Raw genomic sequence first — 19,862 nt, forward strand, 5'->3', positions numbered from 1 at the left:
CGGATGGGAATAAACCAGCTCCGGGCCGTTCCTTCCGCTTGGTTTTCCCCACGGTCTTTGCAAACTCCACGCGTGTTTGCGCTTACTCCGAGTGGTTTCTCAGCTACATATATGCTTCTACCAGGAAACGGACAAGAATCAAGAGTAAATATTCTTCCTACACGTATCTGTTCCTTTGAAAGGGCAATATGCAACGGAAGGGAGACACAGCTTTCCGAACCACAGGATCTGGAGACTCTGGAATGCCAACACCTATCTCTACAACTGTTGCACGCACGTTTTTCCATTCACTCACAGAAGAACAAGAACATACACACGTGTTCAGGCTTCTCTCTCTTACTCACGTTTTATCTTTCAAGCACCGCACGCTCCTCCCCAATATTCACAAAAATATACAATAAATACAGCTTTTTCGACGCCCGTTACCACTGACGAGCCGACCCAGCGCACGCTGTTTCTGCAGAGACATGGAACACCGGCCTGGAAGCACAGCTACCCCCCGCCACCGCAGCCCTTCGCACGGCTGGTGCGTGCCGGGCACCTCGGGAGGAAAACAGTGAGCCTGGAGCTCGGTGCTGGCACCTCACTGACGTGGGGCACTGAGCACACAGCAGTGGTGCAGGGCGACACCACAGCAGTGACCCCAGGGTGTTCTCCTCGGTTCTGCAGCACGCACAAGTTCCCGCTTCTGCCGGGTTCTCGGGGACTGACCAAGCAACACGGCGATTGTGAGCGCAGCCGGTGCGGGGCCACCGCTTTCACGCCAGTAAAGGAAGATGCACGTGTCGACGTGGCCTTTGGAAGCCACCCCAGAACGTATTTCGTCGCAAATGACAAAAGTTAAACCCAGAGAGTTGTTCCCTCTCCGCAGCCCGCCGTTACCTTTGCACAGAAAACAGAACTTGGTGCCTTCCCCCCACCTCGTCCTCCTCTCGGTGTCGCCTTTCTGGGATAATTCGCTCTTCGATCGAAGATCGTTTTTGAGCACAACAGAAGAGCTGCCAGGTGTTTAACCACACTGGCTACCCCGAAGGCGTGTTCAGAAACAGGATCGAGTCACAGGTTAGAAGCTTGACCTGTGGGATCTCCCACCACACCGAGAGAAGCTGCTTTGTGGCTGCTGATGTTTTAATTACAATAAATTACTCTGTTACGAAGCGAAGCAGACGTTCAAGAACATCCAGGGCAAGAACCCAGCTGAATTACGGCCCTTTCACTGTTCTTTCATTTCCAAATCTTCCTCACCGAAAGCGTGTACCTGACGCCCCAAATTCACCGTGGCAGCTGCCCGCGGGCTCGCTGATGGCTCACAAAGGTACGAGAAAACGGTGGGAACGCAAACATGCGGCTGGGCAGCGAGTTTCCTGCTCTAGAACTCAAGCAAGCGCTAGAAATTCCGCACGTTCTCTGCGCCAGCACAAGTCCTGTGCTCCGTTCCTGCAGGCGATTCCCTCCCCGCACCCAATTCTTCCCGTTTTTGTACTCAAAAACGTTTCAGGGGAGAGCGATCTACGAGCCTTCGGCTCCGCGTGCTCCCGAGCTCGGAACGCCCTCCCTGTTGTTGTGTTTGCACGGGTAATATCGTTCTAAATTACAAAATTAGAAATGTACATGTTTAAAGGTTTTTCAAAATTAAATTATACACAAACTGGTCTTTACTAAACTATCCTACAAATATTCCACAAACAAGGCAGCAAAATAACCAGTCCACCACAAAGTCTACCAAATACAAAATGTAAGTCTTCCAGTAATTATTGTAACGGGAACAGAAGTTCAGAAAATAAATTAACCTCCAGCTCGTCACACAGTGTTACAGGAGGTATTTTGATGTGAATTGAAGAGTTTCCAAGGTTAGCAGAGTCATGGAACCATCCAGACAGTCACCTCTCGGCATCCCCCTCTCCCACTCAGCCGCTGAGCGGATCCTCCCGGTAGTGGATGGCGTATCGGAGCTTTTCCAGCATTATGTCCAGCGAGGAGTACTGCGGAAGTTTGATCATGAACATGCACGTTTCCACACGGATGTACCGAGAGTCTGGAGAACCTGCGGGGGAAGAATCACAGAATCATGGAATGGTTTGGGTTGGAAGGGACCTCGAAGACCATCCAGTTCCAACCCCCCTGCCATGGGCAGGGACACCCTCCACTACACCAGGTTGCCCAAAGCCCCATCCAGCCTGGAAGCACCCGAAGGGGTTTGAACATGGTCTCTGCTGTCCCCCCTCTCTCTCCAAACGTGTCCTTCCTCCACACCCCTTACTAGGACAGACGGAAATAATAAAATCCCTGCCTGGAACGTGTCTCTGACTTTACACACCGCTGTGCTCCTCAGGCAGTTCTGCGGCCGACGTTCTTCTAACAGCCCAATCGTTTTAAAAGCATATGGACAAAATCTCTTACTCTCTCTAGAGGGCAACGTTTTAAGAAGTTAATTTTAAATTTTATTTTTATGTCGTTTAAAACCAAGTTCTCTCTCTCCTTATTTACAGCCACATTGACCTGCCTCTCTCTGGTCATTCTTTCTGCGTGAAACACACAGTTTAGATTAGATTAAAAAAAGGGGAACTGAGCGGCAGAACCGTGCCGCGAGCAGAGCCGGTTTCCTTCGCCTTCGGGGACCAACGCACCGGCAGCTCCATCGGGGGGGGCGATTTTCATGGGGTACGGCGGGACGTGGGCGGTGTCGGGACCCCCGTCTTTGCAGGGACACGTGAAGGGGATTCGCTCCTGGTTACAGGCGAACTTGATGAACTTGCAGAGCTCCTCCTGCGTGAACATCTCCAACGCGCTCCAGAAAAACTCGATGTGCTGATCGGTTTCCATCAAGCCCACCTGGTACATGGTGTGTGCCTAAGAGGAAAGCAAGCAAGAGATCCACTGCTGCTCCTTCTCCCTTCAGTCTCCCCCGAGGAGAGAAGGGGATGGTAACTACACCTCTCTCCCCAAGTTCTCCTGCTTTTTCAAAAGCATTAGGAAATCCAGCCACGGTGGAGCCCAGCAGCTTCCGTAACAGGCGTGTCGTAGCGTGTCTCCCCTGCAGGAGACAGGACCCCCTGTGTAGGGTGTACAGGACTTTTTTGTGTTTAACATGCAGCACCAGGGCTGTTCAGCACTGCTGCTGTTCAAGGCAAACACAAAACAACACTAACAGCCACGGTGGAGCATATTCTACAGCTTCTGACACAAGAGCACAGTTCTTTTTACAGCATGTTTCTTACGGTAATGAAATGAAAGTAGTTAGAACCAGAAGTTGCCTGTTACAGATTCATTTTAGATTTTCAGAAACTATTTGCAATTCAAAAAAAGGGCAATGGCTCTTTCAGCCCTTAGCTCAAGTGGCAAATATTGAATAAAGCTCAAGAAAATGGAAATAGATTTAAAGTTTGATGTTAAAAAGTAAACTCATCATTCCTCTCTGGAACAAGTCCCACTCCTATTATTTCCTGAATCCAGTGATATCTTAAAAAAACTTCCTTGGGGGCAAAAAGGGGGGTGTCCCAGTACAGCCCAGCGTCGCACAAGGACTGTCCTGGCTGTATCACAAGCAGAAGATTCTCTCTGAACACCTTCCACGTGCAAGGGTCCTCTCCTCTACGTGTCAGACAGGTCAGTTTTGCCAAACAAACCGCCGTTCTTCACACCTTGAGAAACTCCAGGTTAATGTATGGAAGCCCACAGGTCCTCAGCTCCATCTCCAGAGGGGTCAGCGTAGTCAGAAGCTGCAGGGGAATGATAGAGCCGAGCCCGGCCCGCACTGCAGTCATGCACTCCGGAGTCTGCAGCTCACGCATCCTCAAGCTCCGGATCGCTGTTGCATACACGTCCTTGTTCTCCCACCTGCAGGGGCAGAGACTCGGGACAAGAAAGGGGAGCGCGGAGGAGCCCTCTTGCCCCACCCCAGACCGTTACAGAAGGGTTTTATGGGGCTATTCTGCTTTTCAATAACCCACAGTGAGCATTAAGCTAGTTGCATTCTGATGCTTCCCAAGTTAATTCCACTTTCTGCAGCTCCCTCCTCTTCTCTCGGGCTTGCCCCTTTCTCACAAGCCTCCCAGCTGCGGGTGTTCACCCACAGCACTGCTCCTCAGCTGTCTGCTTCTTACAGAGCAAACAGCAGCACACAGCACGAGCGATTCCAAGTTCCTGCCAGCAAATGTAAAGCTTTCCCAGATCGTTCCAGCCTTCAGCTTCTTACAAAAACATCTCTGGAGAGCCCGGTGCTTGGAAAATTATTCCAAAGATGCTTCTTCCCATGTAATCCAGTGCAAATCCCACCAAGAAAGCTGTTACTCACCCCACTGGAATGTGCCTGCCTCTGGGACAAAGCTCCACTTCCTCCCCTGTCATGGTCAGGTAGGTGAATTTGCAGCACGGCTTGTTAGGACAGTCGGGGCTCTCCGTTGCGAGGTGCTGAGAGGCAATTTCTGCACACAGAGCCTCCAGTTCTGTCTCATCATTTATCTGCCATGAAACAACGACAGCATCGGGTGACCAGTGTGTCGTGTCGTGCCGTGTCACTCCTGTGACTCGTTCAAGGCACCACCACAAGGTACAGAGCGCGCTGGTTCCATCGCCTGGAGACACCACAGGCAGCCAAAGCCAGTAATTGCTTTGGTGGGTTATTTTCTGGATGAGCACTGCCAAGTCCCAGCAAACATTTCAGAAGCCTTAACGCCACTGTGCTTGGCAGCAGAGGAGACCGAGCAGCTTTTCCAAGCTGTCAGGATGTAAAATCCTGCACCCAAGATGAGTCAAAACACTTCACGGCCCTGCTCGCATGAAACATCTGCCAGCCATGAGGCCAACCACCACCATTTTGGGCAGGCAGTAAAGTCAGCTGCTACTACAACAACGTGCTTGCGGGGGAAATCCTGGAAAAAAAAAAAAAAGGAAGAAACAGAAAAAAAAGCTACTTACATTTTCAAATTTTTTGACGTAGTTGTAGGTGAGGATGTCAGCTTCCTGGAGATCAACGTCAGGATCCAGTGGCTCTCCTACCAGAGTCTTCCAGAAGGAGGGCAGGAGGTCAAGTGGCAGAGGAACATCTGCTCGAATGGCAATACCCAAGAGCTGCCCAAAGAAGTGGAATAACTGCTCCTCTGCGTAGGTTATGGGGCTGGGAGTCAAAATGTACTTCCCCTTTAGGAAAAAACCAAAGCCAGAAGAGAGCACACAGACCAGGATTTAACAATTGGTGCACAGCCTGCAGGCCCACAAGTTCCCAGAACTGTGAAAATACTGATTTGAACACGATGAATACTGTCTGGTTGGCTACAACAGGATCTGCTCAAGCGTGGCATGGAGTTTGGCCATATTATACAGTGATACTGTATCACATTCATCACTGAGTGACCAAAAGCAATACCACAAAGGTGGTTTCCTGGAGAACCCCACTGTTCCAAGCTCTGTTAATCAGGACTGTTCTGCACTTCTGTTATCAGTTCCACAGCCAGGTCTTTCAGCGTGGAATGTTTCTGAAACACAGCCTGGACGTGCAAAGCCAGGTTCGCTACATAGCTGGTCTCAAGGGACCCGGGAAATGGCCTGTCTTCCTACCTGGTGAATATTCCTAGGAAGGAACTATACCTCAGCTACTTTAAATTCTTTGGGCCATAAGCTTTATCTTGTTTCTAGAATACATCTACTGTACAAAACAGGAGGACATTAAATAGCATGGATGGAGCGTCCTATTCTACTAGCAATGGCGACTGACTTTCCTGGTGACATTCCTGGTGCAACACCAGCAGAACATGACTTCACTTGTTTGGGATGGCCAATCTCTAAATCAGACAAGGGCACTTAGATCAGAAGTCTTAATTCTGCTACATTTTGCAGTTTTGCCTACTTGGCTACTTCAAGTGCAACAAGGGATTCCTCAACAGCCATTTTCAGCTCTGTGAGACCGTCTGGTCGGATGTGCCAACAGGGGCTGTTGATCTGAAGCTTCTCTCTGTATCGCCAACCGAACACGTTCTACTCCTGTTCAAACATACGCGCTCAGAAAGAGAAAACCACCTTCATTTCTGGCATTGAGATATCACACCTTATTCTTATTGACTGCAGAGCTCGGGCACAGCAGGAGAAGGGAGAGCGAGGAGCTCTGCAGCTCTTTGCAAACTTGCCAAAGGAAGTGACGGAAAGATCCACCTGAAAAACAAAGGGGCAAAATAATGAAATGCCCTCTGAGGCTTCGTACAGCTGCCTTTTAATGCACAACTTGCTGTTCTCCTTGAAATCACGTTTCGAGCCTTAGGTTACACACTTCACCTCTCTGACCGCACAGACACGTGGCTTCAGCGAGGGTGAGGTAGCTGCCAGCCATACCAGGCCACTATTGATGTGCAAGTCCACCTTTAAATAGTCTAATTACATGCAAAAAATATTCACTGAATTGCTTCCTGCTGAATTCTTGGTCTTCCGGCACTCTGCGTGCAAGACCAGCACAAACATTCCTCACACCAGTCGGCCTGCAAATGGAAGTGCTACTTGATTAGAAGGCGAATGGTGCAGCCTTCGTAGCAACGGAGCATTTCCGCAGCTGAAAGCGGTGAGGGAACGCCTCAGAAACCATTACAGATGCTGAGCTGGGAACATAACGTTTATCTTGGTACAGATACTGTCGATAACCACCACAGACCTTGAAAAGAAAACAATTCCCCTTGAGAGATGGCATCAAGGAGCCTTCGCACAGCTCACAGGTGCACACTTACAAGAATTTTCCTTTATAGTTTGATAGATGACACCTGTTGGTAACGAGAAGGACATTTTGGGCTTTTCTCTAACTCCATACAACTCCACGAGTCTCCAAAAAGGACCTACTACATTCAGCACGCAGAGACTGCACTCATTTCGACAGCAGCGACCAGTTCTCCTCTTTGGCACACGGCTGGTATTTGCCTTGACGCCCTATCAATTATTCGACACATCTGCCAAGCACGATTTTCTCAGCTCTTGTTTAAACCAAGTCTCTTCCTGGAGCACCTGCAACCCACGCAGCATCCAAGGGACCAGCACCCCCACAGAAAGTCTGGGCAGTATCTGCATAAAGAAGATCTTACAAAAGGAAACTTCACAAACTTAAAATAAGAGAAGGCATAATCTTACTTTATTAAACAAGATTATTATTGCCCAACACTCTGTTGAAAAGCAGTACTCCCATGTCACAAGGAGTCTGTCTCTGTGCTGGTTCGGTGCAATTAGGGCAGTTAATTGTCTGTTCCTTTAGGAGGTTCACTCTTTTAACCAGTCACGTGAAAAATTGTTAAAATGATTACAAGAAATATTGCGCGTCTCCTCACAAAAATGAGGAAGATGCAATTTTAATACTACTTACTGCAAAAAGGACAGCTTTTTAAAGTTACAAACCCCTTCTCACACTCACCGTCTCTTCAGCTTGCATGGGACAAGCTGAAGTTCATACTTCTGAAGTCAAGTTGAAAGCAATTCTCAAAATCATCTCACTTGGGCATGAACGTTTTTAATTGTTAACGCTTGCGCATTCCTTGAAGGCTATGTTTGATCATAAATCCTATACTAGTATTTACTGGTATCTTAAACACTTAATGCCATCTCACGTCACTTTAACAATAAAAACCACAGCAGCATTACCCAGGTCATCACTAACAAGCAAATACTTAAAAAAACCCATTTTCTTATCAGCACAGTCTGGGTTTACCATGGCTGAGCATGAAAATAAACTGAAAAGACACTCCTACTAAATCATGGAATGGTTTGGGTTGGAAGGGACCTTCAAGACCATCTCGTTCCAACCCCCCTGCCATGGGCAGGGACACCCTCCACTACACCAGGTTGCTCAAAGCCTCATCCAACCTGGCCTTGAACACTTCCAGGGATGGGGCAGCCACAGCTTCTCTGGGCAACCTGGTCCAGTGTTTCACCACCCTCTGAGTGAAAAACTTCTTCCTTGGATCCAATCTAAATCTCCCCCCTTTCAGTTTAAAGCCATTGCCCTGTGTCCTGTCACTAAATGCCCCTGTAAAAAGTCCCTCTCCAGCTTTCTCTCCTCATGCTTCAGACAACACATTATTACTTTATTTACTTGCTCTAGTTAGCAAAGTCACACGCCCAGGCACTCATACTTCCTGCTATATTAGCTAAAATATGAAAATCAACCATCTGGCTTGCTTAATTCTTGGAAGCTTCGTTCTTTTCCATCTGCAGGACTATACAGACCACGAAGGTAACGCTGCTCCTTAACATGAGCCACGTTCTGGCGAAAACTTGGACTCCACCCAGAGTAAGTTCTCACGACTGTACCTGACGTCACCCATGCTGGTAGCTCTGTAATCACCACTTACTTGTTCCATGAACCTCCTCCCCTGTGAACCGGATGTTGAAGGCGTACGTAGGGTCTCCACCACTGGCAAGTTTAACACAGAGCTGCGAGGACGGCACGCAGGATAGCTGTCTTGCTGCCTGACAGAAATAGGAATTTTCTGAAGAACGGATCTCCCCTGTTTAAAAACAAAAGGAAAAAAACATAAAATCCCCATATTCAGAGTATTTTCCATTAATTAACAAGCATCTGAGCTTGGTTAAAACAGATCTGACTTGTTGCAATGGGTTAAAACAGATCTGACTTGTTGCAATGGGTTAAAACAGATCTGACTTGTTGCAATGGGTTAAAACAGATCTGACTTGTTGCAATGGGTTAAAACAGATCTGACTTGTTGCAATGGGTTAAAACAAGTTTTGAAAAGGGTAAGTGTTTCCCATACCTCCAACTATTTCCAAGGGATCCAGGGTGATTTCTGGGGCTGCATGATCAGCAGTTCTTTGGACAGTGGCATTCAGCACTCTGTTCATTACAGTCACCTTTGTGTCATAAAAGATTAGGCCTAAATAAAGAAACACATATTTCAGTACAGTTCATCTACGCTTTTATAATCTGACTTCCTGAAATTCTCTAATGGACAACAGTAGAGCAGTAATTTCACCTTCATTAAGTAGGTAATTTTGAAGTATTTGTTACTAATGTTTACTGGAAGACACACACTGAGTTAGAACGCTGAGGAGCACAGTTCTACTGCCACATAAATAGTTCCTAACAACTCCAGCAGAATCTCTGTAAATTAGAAATAATTTGCCAAACAGCCTTCAGAAATCTGAGATGTTTTGACAGTAATGCTGGAGGCAAGAAAACGTGATAAAAAATAGGGCTGTCACATCACACCATAAATATGGGCTTGGTAAAGACAAAAATCTCTGAACCTTCTTCATCTTCCCATACTGGGTTTACAGACTGGTTTTTTCTTTCTTAGCTGGGCAAACATAAAAGCCTGGTTACACAGAGTGACACCTTTGGTGACTTCTGTGTCTTCTCCTTCTTCAGAAGGAAGCAAGTTTGGGAAATGGAATGACCTAAATCTTGGGTTTGTTTGTTGCCTAATGGAGGCTTTAGTGCTGATGTATGATGGGTATTTTCTTGATCTCTCTAATTTTACAACTTCAACGACAACGAGGATGCCAACACGTCCCGAGACTTTCACCTGATCCACTGCTTGTTGACTAACAAAGAATCTGAATTTCTGGATACTCCCAAGAAGATAAAGGCTCTTAACTCTTCTGCAAGCCATACAGAACAATCCAAGGTGGCACGTAGCACACCCTCTCCGGCAACAGCCGTGCCCCCCAAGAAGCTGACCTTTGGCCTCCTGCAGCAACGCAGCGATGCTGTTAGCGAACATCTCGGTCTGCCGAAGCTCCACCAGCGGCAAGAAGAACGTCTCCAACGTGGTATTGAGAGACTGAAGCAGTGCGAACCGCAGGCGTAGGCTTTCAACGGGAACATCTGAGGTGGGAAACATCCGGTCAGAGGGATAAAGAGGTTCCCTACCTACTGCAAAGTCCATCTCCCCACCAGATTCAGCCCAGGAGCCACACAAGCTTCTTTCTAAAGCAGCCCCTCCTGGTCCCTGCACGTCGACAAGAGGGCTGAAGACGCAAGAACGGCCACCATGCGTGATGTTCTTTCCTGGATCTCCAGTCTCTGTGTGTCCGAGTCCAGTATCTTTCATCATCGCTGAATTTGTGTTATCTGGAGACTCTCTTAAAGGAACTTAGTGCCTGGAAAAGGATTTAAGTGACTAAAGTCTGCCTAGGTCCAGAACTGAAATCCAACCTTCCTTCCTCCTGCACTGACCAGATACCTTCCTGCTCCAGACTGATCTAGGAGGTATGCCCAAGCACACCCAAGGAGAAAGACTACCTAGACTCAGCATTCCCCTTGGCCCACAGAGGCTCCAATCCGCAACCTCCAAAGGAATGTCCCAACTACCTGGGCAACAGCCAGGTTGTTCAGGAGCACAACTCAGCTCTTCCACAGAAGAAAGCCTCTATGTATACAATCTATACATACTCAACAGACAGGAAATTCTGGGATCTGCTGCGTCAGCTGGATCCAGATAAACTTCATGGGGATGGAGTCGTGCTGGTGTAATTGCAAGGTGACGACAAAGCCTGTTAATATACTGGACAAGGGCTACATCCATTTCCAGTGTCCATTTCCGGGATGCTTTCTGAGCATGTCTTGCATCAATGCAGGCACACCTGAAACGTAAAAGGCACAAGACCTGCTGAAACCTAAATGCAACACTGCTTACTAAGCCTGTTGAGCACACCACCAGGTAGCTTGTTCTACTTCTCTCCCCGCTCGTTAAGCAGAGCTATTTCACTACCAAAATTCCAGTTTGAGAACAAGAACTGATTTATCACCTACCTTGCCTCATGGTTATTAACTGATAAGAAAGAAAGGAACTGCCTATTAAGCTGACTTACTGCCCTGTCTTCTTTTCACTCTGAAGTGGATATAGGGGAAGGAGATGTGGCAATTAGCTTTTGGCTTGACATAGGGAGATAACGAGGATTCATTTAAGGGACTTGCTTCCTGTAAAGTATTGACGAGAAAGTAACCCTTCCCTCTTCTACAGAGCTGTTACGGAAGGAAACCAGAGACAGCCCGATGGATCTACAATTTTCATCAGGCCAATTTATTATCCAGTTTGGAAGATATAAAGGACAGTATGGCACATGAGTTTGTTAGGTATGTTGTGCACGAGAAAGTCAGGAACCTGCATTTTGACAGCACAGTGACTCTTCTAAAGCATATTTTAAGAAAATGACCAACAATCTTCTCTACAGGCCTTGCAGCCATGGACAGAAGTCTGCATGACTAACACATTGGGAAAAGCTACTTGGAGCAGGAACACCTGGGATCAAGTTGGTTTTGTTTTTTGTTTGAACTGAGTGCAATTAATCAGAATCACCTTTACAAAAAGGTTCCCAAAATTTACCTTTCAAAATGTAGATCATATCCACAGGACAGAATGGCTCTCCACACACTACGGATATCCTGTTTAGATCGGTCAACCACGAATCTGTGAAATCCATCCAGTGTCAAATACTTCTCCTCAGGAACTGGCAAAGATATGACCATCAAATAGTTAATGACTGTCTATAAAGCCCACATCCACACAGGAAAACGGCTGGTGTGTGAGGTGGCTATCTGCCAGCTTTCTCCTGGTTCACAGAATCATGGAATGGTTTGGGTTGGAAGGGACCTCAAAGATCATCCAGTTCCAACCCCCCTGCCATGGGCAGGGACACCCTCCACTACACCAGGTTGCTCAAAGCCTCATCCAACCTGGCCTAAACCCATCCCACCATGGCTTGTTTCTCAAGTAGTTCTAAACATCATGCTCCTCAAGTCCAATCTGGCCTTGAGCAAGTGGCACTCATTCTTTCTTCTCAAGGACACGGATCTCCCTGCTGCCCTCTGGAATAGCTCCACCAATGTGTCTAATGGGTATCGAAGATGCATACACGGCTGAACGCTCAAATTCCCTCCTCTGAACTAACCTGGCATTTCCTACAGTGAAGAGCAGAGTCCAAGCTCGTGTCTATTCACTCTTCCACCCAACTAAAGAAAGAAATATCAAGCAAGACCCTGGAACTAACCCCTGCCATAGCATGGCTGTGCTGTCTCCTCCATGGACAGACTAGTTACGAGGCATTCGAAGCTTCTCTTTCCTCCGATTTTCCTCTTGTAACTTAATAATTTTCCTATATAAGTTGAGAGACCACTTATTCAACCCCATGATGTCCTAATCCACCGCTGCACAAAACAAGCTTTTGGGATGTCAGGTCTCTACCCAACGCATTCACAGGGCCCACGCACACTGCTGCACGAGTTCCGTGAGCATGGTTTGCTCTCACTTACGTTGATGAGCCCAGATTCACAGATATTCAAATAAAAGCAGCATTTTAAATCACTATTTAAAAAAAAAAATCACGTTAGCCTCATTAAAAACAAAGACAAACCAAATCTATCATGCACGCCAAAAAAAAGTATTTCTTTTTTATGATGTAATGCTATAGAAAAATTCTACACAGGTCCCACCTTCCTGTTTCTTTGTGGGAGACTTTTCAGGGTCCTTCTCTTCAGGTTTGCTCTTCTCAGGAGATTTTGGCTTTACGGTAGGTTTCTTCTCACTTAAGGCTGTTCGGCTGAGGGACAAAGCGAACATTAGGATGAAAAGTTTTCTTTCATCTGTTCAAGAAACCAAAACATACCTTGAAGGTCTTTTATCATCTCAAAGTCACGTTTCCCTCTTCCAAATAAAATACAGAGGGAGGGGGAATAAAAATCTAGATTCTTAAAGAGAAATCAAAGCTGTCAAAAGGCTGAAGACACCAACCTGACACTATTGAGCATGGACTTTTCCTTTGTAGGTGGTTTAGTAACGGGGCGCTTGGTGCTCACGACTTTCACCGGATGCTGTTCCTTGCCCGCCTTGTTGTACTTGCTCTTGTCAAATTTGGGCTTGGGCACACCGTACTTCCTTAAAATCTTCCAACACAGAAAGTGAATAATTACCCAACGCTTTCAAGTTACACAAAAAGATGCTGCAAACAGGTTTTAAAGCACTACCTGAGTAAGCTGGTCCTCTAGCACCTTCTTTGGAGGGCGGACGTTTGTGAAGAACACATGAAGGAGGTTTCCAGGAGTCTGAGAATTTATCTGCTCTTTACTAAGGTAGATGTCAGCAACCTTAATGGGTTTTGCTGGAGTTAAGCTCAGCATTTGCTCAGAATGGACACAGCTTTTAAATATTTCTGTGAGGACTTCCCGAGCACCTGGGACTAATTTCTCACCTAATAATAAAAAAAACAAGAAGCAACATGGCACAAAACACCGTAACATGAAAATACGTTTTGCATCCAGCTAAAATATTGTATCACATGCTACGTGCTCCAAGAGAGAAAAATCATTTAGAAAAATTGTACTAGCAGATTTGGCCTTTCTGCACTCTAATACCCCGTTTATGAGAGAACTAAATGCCTCCTCCTGTTCTGGCCACATACTGTAATTGTTATTTGAGTGACTGCAGTGGTAACGAAGAAGTAAGTAATTTATGATGTTGGTATGTACTTACACAACATAATTTTTACACTAACACCTAACGACTGAACTAGTGGCCTCCTACTAGTAGTAGGAGGAACTTTCTCCAAGTATTATCCTTCCCAGCTCCCTGATTCAGGATGCTGGTCCATGCCAGGTATATTAGGGTTTGTAATAGTTTCCACATTATTAGAGAATATAAATTAGCAGCTGTTCTAACAGTAGTAAGTTATTATTGTGGTTATTTTATCAAAAAAGTCACTAAACTACTCAGCAATTTTGGGGGTTGGTGTTTGTTTTTTTTTTTCGTTTGTTTGTTTGTTTTTACTGTTTCATTAGCTGTGAGGAGAGTTGAGCAATGCTAAGACTGCAAATAGCTGCTTGCCACTGATGAGAGGGAGGAAACTTGCTTTGAAATTACATCCTGGGTCCCTCTTGTTGTCCCCATCAATTAGTGAGTCATACTGAACTTATGCCAGCAGAGAGAATCTGACCCCTCTATGTCCCCCCCCAAAAAAACTGCACAATACAAATGAGCTATTTGCCAATACAAAACCCACGTACCTTTTATTGACTTATCATTGAAATAATCTTCTAGTGCTGGGCTCCCTTGTGTGTCAAATAAACTCTGATTTACAGTGGAAACAGTTAAAATCTCTTCAGTTGACATTTCCATCAGTTCATCTTCACCATCCAGACTTGACAAACCAATGAGATCACTACTATTAAACAGACTGGCTCGGATTTTCTCTATTTTAGCTCTTGACCTTATCTGTACAAATAATGAAATTAGTTAACAGAAATTCTGGCAAAACAAATTAACTTCTATTTACATTAACTTGAGTTTTAAGCTTTCTCCCCTCCCCATGCAGATAATCACTATTGCATCTCTTCTACCATTCTTTTACTTCAATAATTTGATGCCAGAATTCAGGTTCAGCCCAGAAAACATCCTTTCTAAGAACATCTGGCCACTGAAAGCACCATGCTGTGAGTTAATCAGGCACAGCTATTCCATTTCTGAACCAGCTAGTCCATTTCTTAGTCTGGGGACAGCCCTCAGAAATAGCAGGTAAGAAGCTGAAAGTTTCAGACCGGTAACCCACCATTATTTGCCACTCTGCTGTCCTTGCTTCAGTTCTTTGTTTCAAAGAATGCATCTAAACTAGCACAGGCCTTGAAGCCTCAGCCACACAAACTGGGAACAGAAACAACAGCTTCCTTCCTTTGATTCTGAGAATAACCACCATGCATCATCATCAGAGCAGCTACAGACTCAGCGTAGGTCCCACCACGACTACGCTGACAGATTTCTGTACACGCTCCATGGTTTATTTCAACTCTGGTGTCTTCAAATCTATTAATAGCTTAAGAATAGCAGCTGAAAATTTTCTCTCTAAGCAAGCTGGTTTTCTTCTAAAAGGGAAACTGATACAATCCCAGACTATGCAGAAATGTCTCTCTACATTCACAAGCTATCAGAAACTGCAAGCTTCTGATAAATCTGCAGCGCGCCGTTAGTGCAGCAGAGAGGAAGGGTCCTTGTGGATAGCTGAAAACCTGGAGGGATCTGGCATCAATGACAACCACTCACAACGCTTTTAAAAATTAATTTGGAACCAGACATCAACAAAATTCGTCATCTCTTCTAAAGTAACTTCATAGGGGAACCTGTAGATGGTTTAATATGTGAAAACATAGTCATCAAACATTAAATAATTGCCTTGTGGGTCAAACCAAAGGGCCACCTATCTCTAACTTAATCTCCAGCAGTGGCAAATCTTTGAAGAAAGTTATGTGAAAAGGGAAATGAATAGATCTTTTCCTTCACATATTCTCTCAGCCTCCAGAAATCAGTGGTTTAAAGATTTGCCAAGTTGAAGGCTGCATTGACTGCTGTGCTTAGTAGCTACTGATTTGCACATCCTCCAGGAACTTCATCCCTGATGAATTCATTTACATTCTTGGCTTCTGCAACACCTTGCAGCAACGTGCTCTAGAACTCAGAACACGTAAGAGCACCTCCTCCTGGTTTAAAATTGCTACTTGATAACTCCACTGCTATGTCCCCTCTGTCCTTTGAGAGACAGGGAACCCTTGTAAGGCTGTGACTGAGACAGAGAAAGCCAGTGGAGAATAAAATTGTGTTCCTGTCCAAGCTGAGGACTCCTATTCCCGTTACTCTCGTGTGCACATTAACACCCGTTTATTCTGCACCCACAACCTACGCTGAACTACACTTTGCTAACAGCACCTCTCACTCTCCATCATTCCAGTTGTGGCATCAGTCAAGCAGAAGAATCTTTACAAAGGAAACGCACATCACGCTTTTTCCTTAACAGTCACATCACGGTGTTACACACAAACCACAAAAAGCACAGTATTTCTCAGAGCCAGAAGTTAAAAAAAAAACGTTACTAGAATCAGATCTCATTCTTTCAGAAAAACCTGACCCAAAAGGCACCCTCTCCTGCTTGAAGGCTATTACCTCCACTACAGCAAAACCTTTGATTGGCCGTGACAGAAGCGGCTGGTTGTCCAGAGATGTGACTGTGTACATGGACCCAACATCAGACACAGACGCCGTTTCTACGTTGTCAAGTGGCTCCCCGAGGCTGCCCAGGCTGCCCAGGCTTCCAGTGCTGCAGTGTGAAAGATCCAAACTCTCCTGGCTGGAAACAACGTGCGGTTCTAGCAATCCTGGTGGGATGGCCAGTTCCAGACCAGCTTGAAACTGGTCAACTGAGATATCACTAACGGTCCGAGATATGCCCTGCGAGCTGCAGAGGGAAGCCTGGCTCGTCGATGCTGAAGCACTAACGCTCATGGCAGGTGTGACACTGCTGGAGCTGCTGATATCCAAACTGTCGGCGCTACTTGAAACAGTTGGTTTGTCCAGTTCAGTTCTGCACTCTCCTCCTTCTGCTTTGTCCTTGATTTTTTTGGGATCCTCCTCCTGCAAAGGGATGTAGATCTCATCTTTGAAGACTCCGCCATGGGCGTTACACGCCTTTCTGATGGCACTTCTGACCGTACTCTCCTCCAAGTGAGTCGGGATGCCAGAGATGACGAGCAGGCGGCTGTGAGCTGTGGGACTTACTAGTGCTTGACACGCGTCCGCCACGGCATCGTTGGTCACACCCAGCCCTTGCGGGTCCTTTTTGGTGAGGTGCCTGAGGATTATCAGCAGGGTCAGTGCCCTGTGGAACCACAGCATATCCTCAGGCTTGCTTCCTCCTATACTGAGGATGGCAGCATCTGTTTCAGCTGCTCTGGACGAAGACCGTTTGCCCGAAGATGATGTCTTTTCCCGCTTCATTTTGACTTTTTTCCTCTTTGACAGCAAGCTTGGACTCTGGGGTGTCTGTCCTGGAGAAGACGAAGACGAGGATGAAGAGTCACTAAGATTTGGGGCACTTGTTGAAGACATCACATTAGCTGTTACACTCATGTTGATAGGTAATGTTACTTCTGCTACAGCAAGGCAGACTTCCATTAGAGCGTGAAAGTACGTTGAAAATCTTCCTTGGTCAGCTGCTCCAACACCAGAACCGCCGCACGCGTTTCCTGACACCCAGTTTTGTGTTTCTTCATCGTACAACTTGTGAAGTTCTGACTGCAGGGCCATAAGCATAGCTAGGCAGGGATTTAGCTGAAGGGCAATAGAAGATGACAGTCCTGCTGGATTTTTTTTCTGCTCCAGATTGTGAATTTTGCGAAGCAACTCAGCCAAGAGATGAAATATTAACTCCTTCACACACGCTGCCATGTCAGTTGTCCAGAGAAAGTTCCCTGTGTATGGGAGGCAAGACACAGGAGTCAGCAGTACTTCACTGTTAGCAGCTTTAGTACATGAGTTGCAACAGTGACGTTAAGAAAAAAAAGCACAAGAAAAGGTTGTTTCAATGGCTGTATGTCAGCAGTAAGAAAGACAGGAAGGCTATTCCAAAAAGTGCATATCAACAGAAAATTTCTGGAGTTTGAAGAAAATTTCAATATAATAGAAGAGCTCAGAAATATTTTGTGACTGTAATTTTGTTTTTTTTCCTAAACCCTCATCTGAACCAGCACGTTATTGGTGTACATTGCTAAGTAAATACTGCATTCTCACCTAAAAATTCCACTACTTGCAATAGAACTGAAGCAGGAATAGTATCCAGTTCATCTTCTGATTTCCCATCCCCATCTTCCAATTTCCAAGTTAATAGCTGTTCTGTGAATGCCATTGCCAGGGGGAATTCAAGGGGAAGAGAATGCAAGACCAACACAGCTCCAGGAGGGGGAGATACTCCTAAGCAAAAAGGTCAAAAAAAAAAATTACTTATCATGACTCTAGGCATTGGTAAAGTAAAAGCAGTACCACATCTTCCAGGATTTTTCTGAGGCTGAATTTATGCTAAGTGAGAATTTTCTGAGTTAAGTACCTTGTAATAAACAAATAGGAATGTTTATCTATAATAAGTTGATATAAATCTATAGTTACAAAGGTATGAATAACATTTTGTTTGCATGACATATGAATAACATATGTTTGCATGACAGGCTATTTTTAGCCTGTACATATCTAAATACATACAGGACTTTCACAAAACCATTCATCTGTAGTATGATGTGTCTGATGAGTATTGAGAAAAAATTAAGAGATGCTGCAGTTCAGCAGAAGAACCTGAGGACCTCCAATGGAAAGTTAAGAGCTTAGTGCAGCTCAGTCACCTTCACTGCTCTAAATAAATCACACTGTCTCTCCCTCAGGCTGGAAGAGTAAAAAGAATATTAATGATTGCTCTTGCTTGAGAAGCTGGGATGACCTAGGCATTACTACACTGCATACATATTACTTTGTGTATTAAAGGGTCCTACAATTACAAAAAAAAAATAATCAATCTCCGTCTGCAACACAGCACCTCAAACAGCAAAAGCACCAACTTCAACACTGCAGAAATATTCAAAGCCACTGCTTTGTGAACTCCTGGAGGAAAAAAGAAATGGGAAACAACACAGACCTTGACAGATTTAACAGGACTAACTAAATCAGCCAGATGTCTTCTGATGTTTATAAAACCATCTCTATCTGGTTAAGATGGCATGTTTCTGTTAGGAGACATTTCTTAATGCTTTGTACAAAAATACTGTCACAACTGTAGGACTGGAGATGACACAGGAAGCTCCTCCAGAGGCAATGATGACAGTTGTCTCACTTCTGAGAATACAGATAAAAAGCTTTTTTGCTTATGATGACTTTTTTACCTAGCTTGATGTGGACCTTGTCCGTAGGGGTGATGACTGAAGGGTACTGGTTGGTTGTTGGGGGAGGCGTCAGGCCGGTGTTGGTTGGAGAGGCATCCCGAGGATAGCACACTGCTTCAATCAGGTTTAGCTGACCGTTCCTTTTAACTTTATGCCCGAGCCCATAGACAAGCACTCGAGCCCAAGGAGCTTTATACAGCGATGAACTAAGAAAAGAGCAAGAACAGTTTGGTTAGACTGTAACTAGCTACTAACAATCCCAACCCAATCACAGAAAGATGGAACACTCTACGGTGTTTATCCCACCAGCCAGAAAACGAGTCTCTGAGAAGAAAAAAAATCTAAAAAAATCAGCAACTGCAGACTCGGGGTTCAAAGAGGCTCAGCAGCACGTCTTTAATCTTTGCCACTCCTGGCCCCGCAATTACTTACTCTTTGCGGAATCCAGACTGACTTTCCTTACAGGACACAATTACAAACGCAGCCCCAGGAAAATTAACATCCATATTGACTTTGGATTCCGAAATCGGGAATTCTTCAGCAGGAAACTGTTCCGGTGCCGTCTGTAACATAACATTTCACAATGAAAGCCCCCAGGCAGCAGCAAACCATCTCCCTCTTCTTTTTTCAAATAAAATACAGCATTGTAAATTATGACACAGTGTGAGGCCGCTTTGTTTTAATACGATCCAGAGTATTGCTACTGCTCGTGTTTTTGGCGCGCCCACAATCCATCCAGAGAAACAATTCAGTGTGAGAGACAGTATTATGGAAGTTAGACTCACACATAAAGCAAGGGCTCCTTAGAAAGAAAACCCACACTGCTCATAAAACACTGGTAAATATTTTACCTGCAAAAAGGAGCAGATCTGTTTAGCGAGGTCTAACAGACTCTCCTCTCCTTGATGCAGTGTCCGAGTAATGGCAACAGTAAGCCACTCTCTGATGGCCTGAGAATTGCCCTGGTAGAAGAGGTCTGTGGCAGCACAGTTCTGGGAGTGGACACAGTGTTGCAGGGACTGGGCCAGAAGAATAGAACTTGAACTGATTGTTCCATCTGTAATAACAAGTATGATATGACAAATTTGGAGATCACTTCAACGTGCTTATGTAGCTTGCGAAACAGACAGTGGAAAGAAGTTTTAAAAAACTTGGAAGATTACAAGCCTCTATTTTCACTCCTGAGCAAGTGCAA

At 45.5% G+C, this 19,862-nt stretch overlaps 1 protein-coding gene across 3 annotated transcripts in view; it reads right to left on the bottom strand.

Annotated features, from left to right (window-relative positions):
- Nucleotides 1–641: 641 nt before the first annotated feature.
- The window catches only part of HECTD4 (HECT domain E3 ubiquitin protein ligase 4), a 76,354-nt gene continuing 57,133 nt past the window's right edge, over nt 642–19,862 (bottom strand). For all 3 annotated transcript variants that reach the window (XM_086623651.1, XM_086623648.1, XM_086623650.1), the window contains exons 57-76: nt 19,519–19,724; nt 19,100–19,230; nt 18,668–18,873; nt 17,532–17,711; nt 15,909–17,212; nt 13,985–14,192; nt 12,950–13,173; nt 12,717–12,868; nt 12,419–12,525; nt 11,313–11,436; nt 10,379–10,569; nt 9,665–9,811; nt 8,739–8,858; nt 8,319–8,474; nt 6,044–6,147; nt 4,918–5,139; nt 4,295–4,461; nt 3,642–3,837; nt 2,628–2,850; nt 642–2,044 (exon numbers count right to left, since the gene is read on the bottom strand). In XM_086623651.1, the coding sequence (XP_086479777.1) occupies nt 1,908–2,044; nt 2,628–2,850; nt 3,642–3,837; nt 4,295–4,461; nt 4,918–5,139; nt 6,044–6,147; nt 8,319–8,474; nt 8,739–8,858; nt 9,665–9,811; nt 10,379–10,569; nt 11,313–11,436; nt 12,419–12,525; nt 12,717–12,868; nt 12,950–13,173; nt 13,985–14,192; nt 15,909–17,212; nt 17,532–17,711; nt 18,668–18,873; nt 19,100–19,230; nt 19,519–19,724 (4,505 nt within the window). In that variant the 3' untranslated portion in view covers nt 642–1,907. The remainder of the gene's footprint in view (nt 2,045–2,627; nt 2,851–3,641; nt 3,838–4,294; nt 4,462–4,917; nt 5,140–6,043; nt 6,148–8,318; nt 8,475–8,738; nt 8,859–9,664; nt 9,812–10,378; nt 10,570–11,312; nt 11,437–12,418; nt 12,526–12,716; nt 12,869–12,949; nt 13,174–13,984; nt 14,193–15,908; nt 17,213–17,531; nt 17,712–18,667; nt 18,874–19,099; nt 19,231–19,518; nt 19,725–19,862) is intronic.

The sequence above is a fragment of the Tauraco erythrolophus genome, chromosome 19 (assembly GCF_009769465.1).
Source record: "Tauraco erythrolophus isolate bTauEry1 chromosome 19, bTauEry1.pri, whole genome shotgun sequence".
Taxonomy (NCBI): Eukaryota; Metazoa; Chordata; class Aves; order Musophagiformes; family Musophagidae; genus Tauraco; species Tauraco erythrolophus.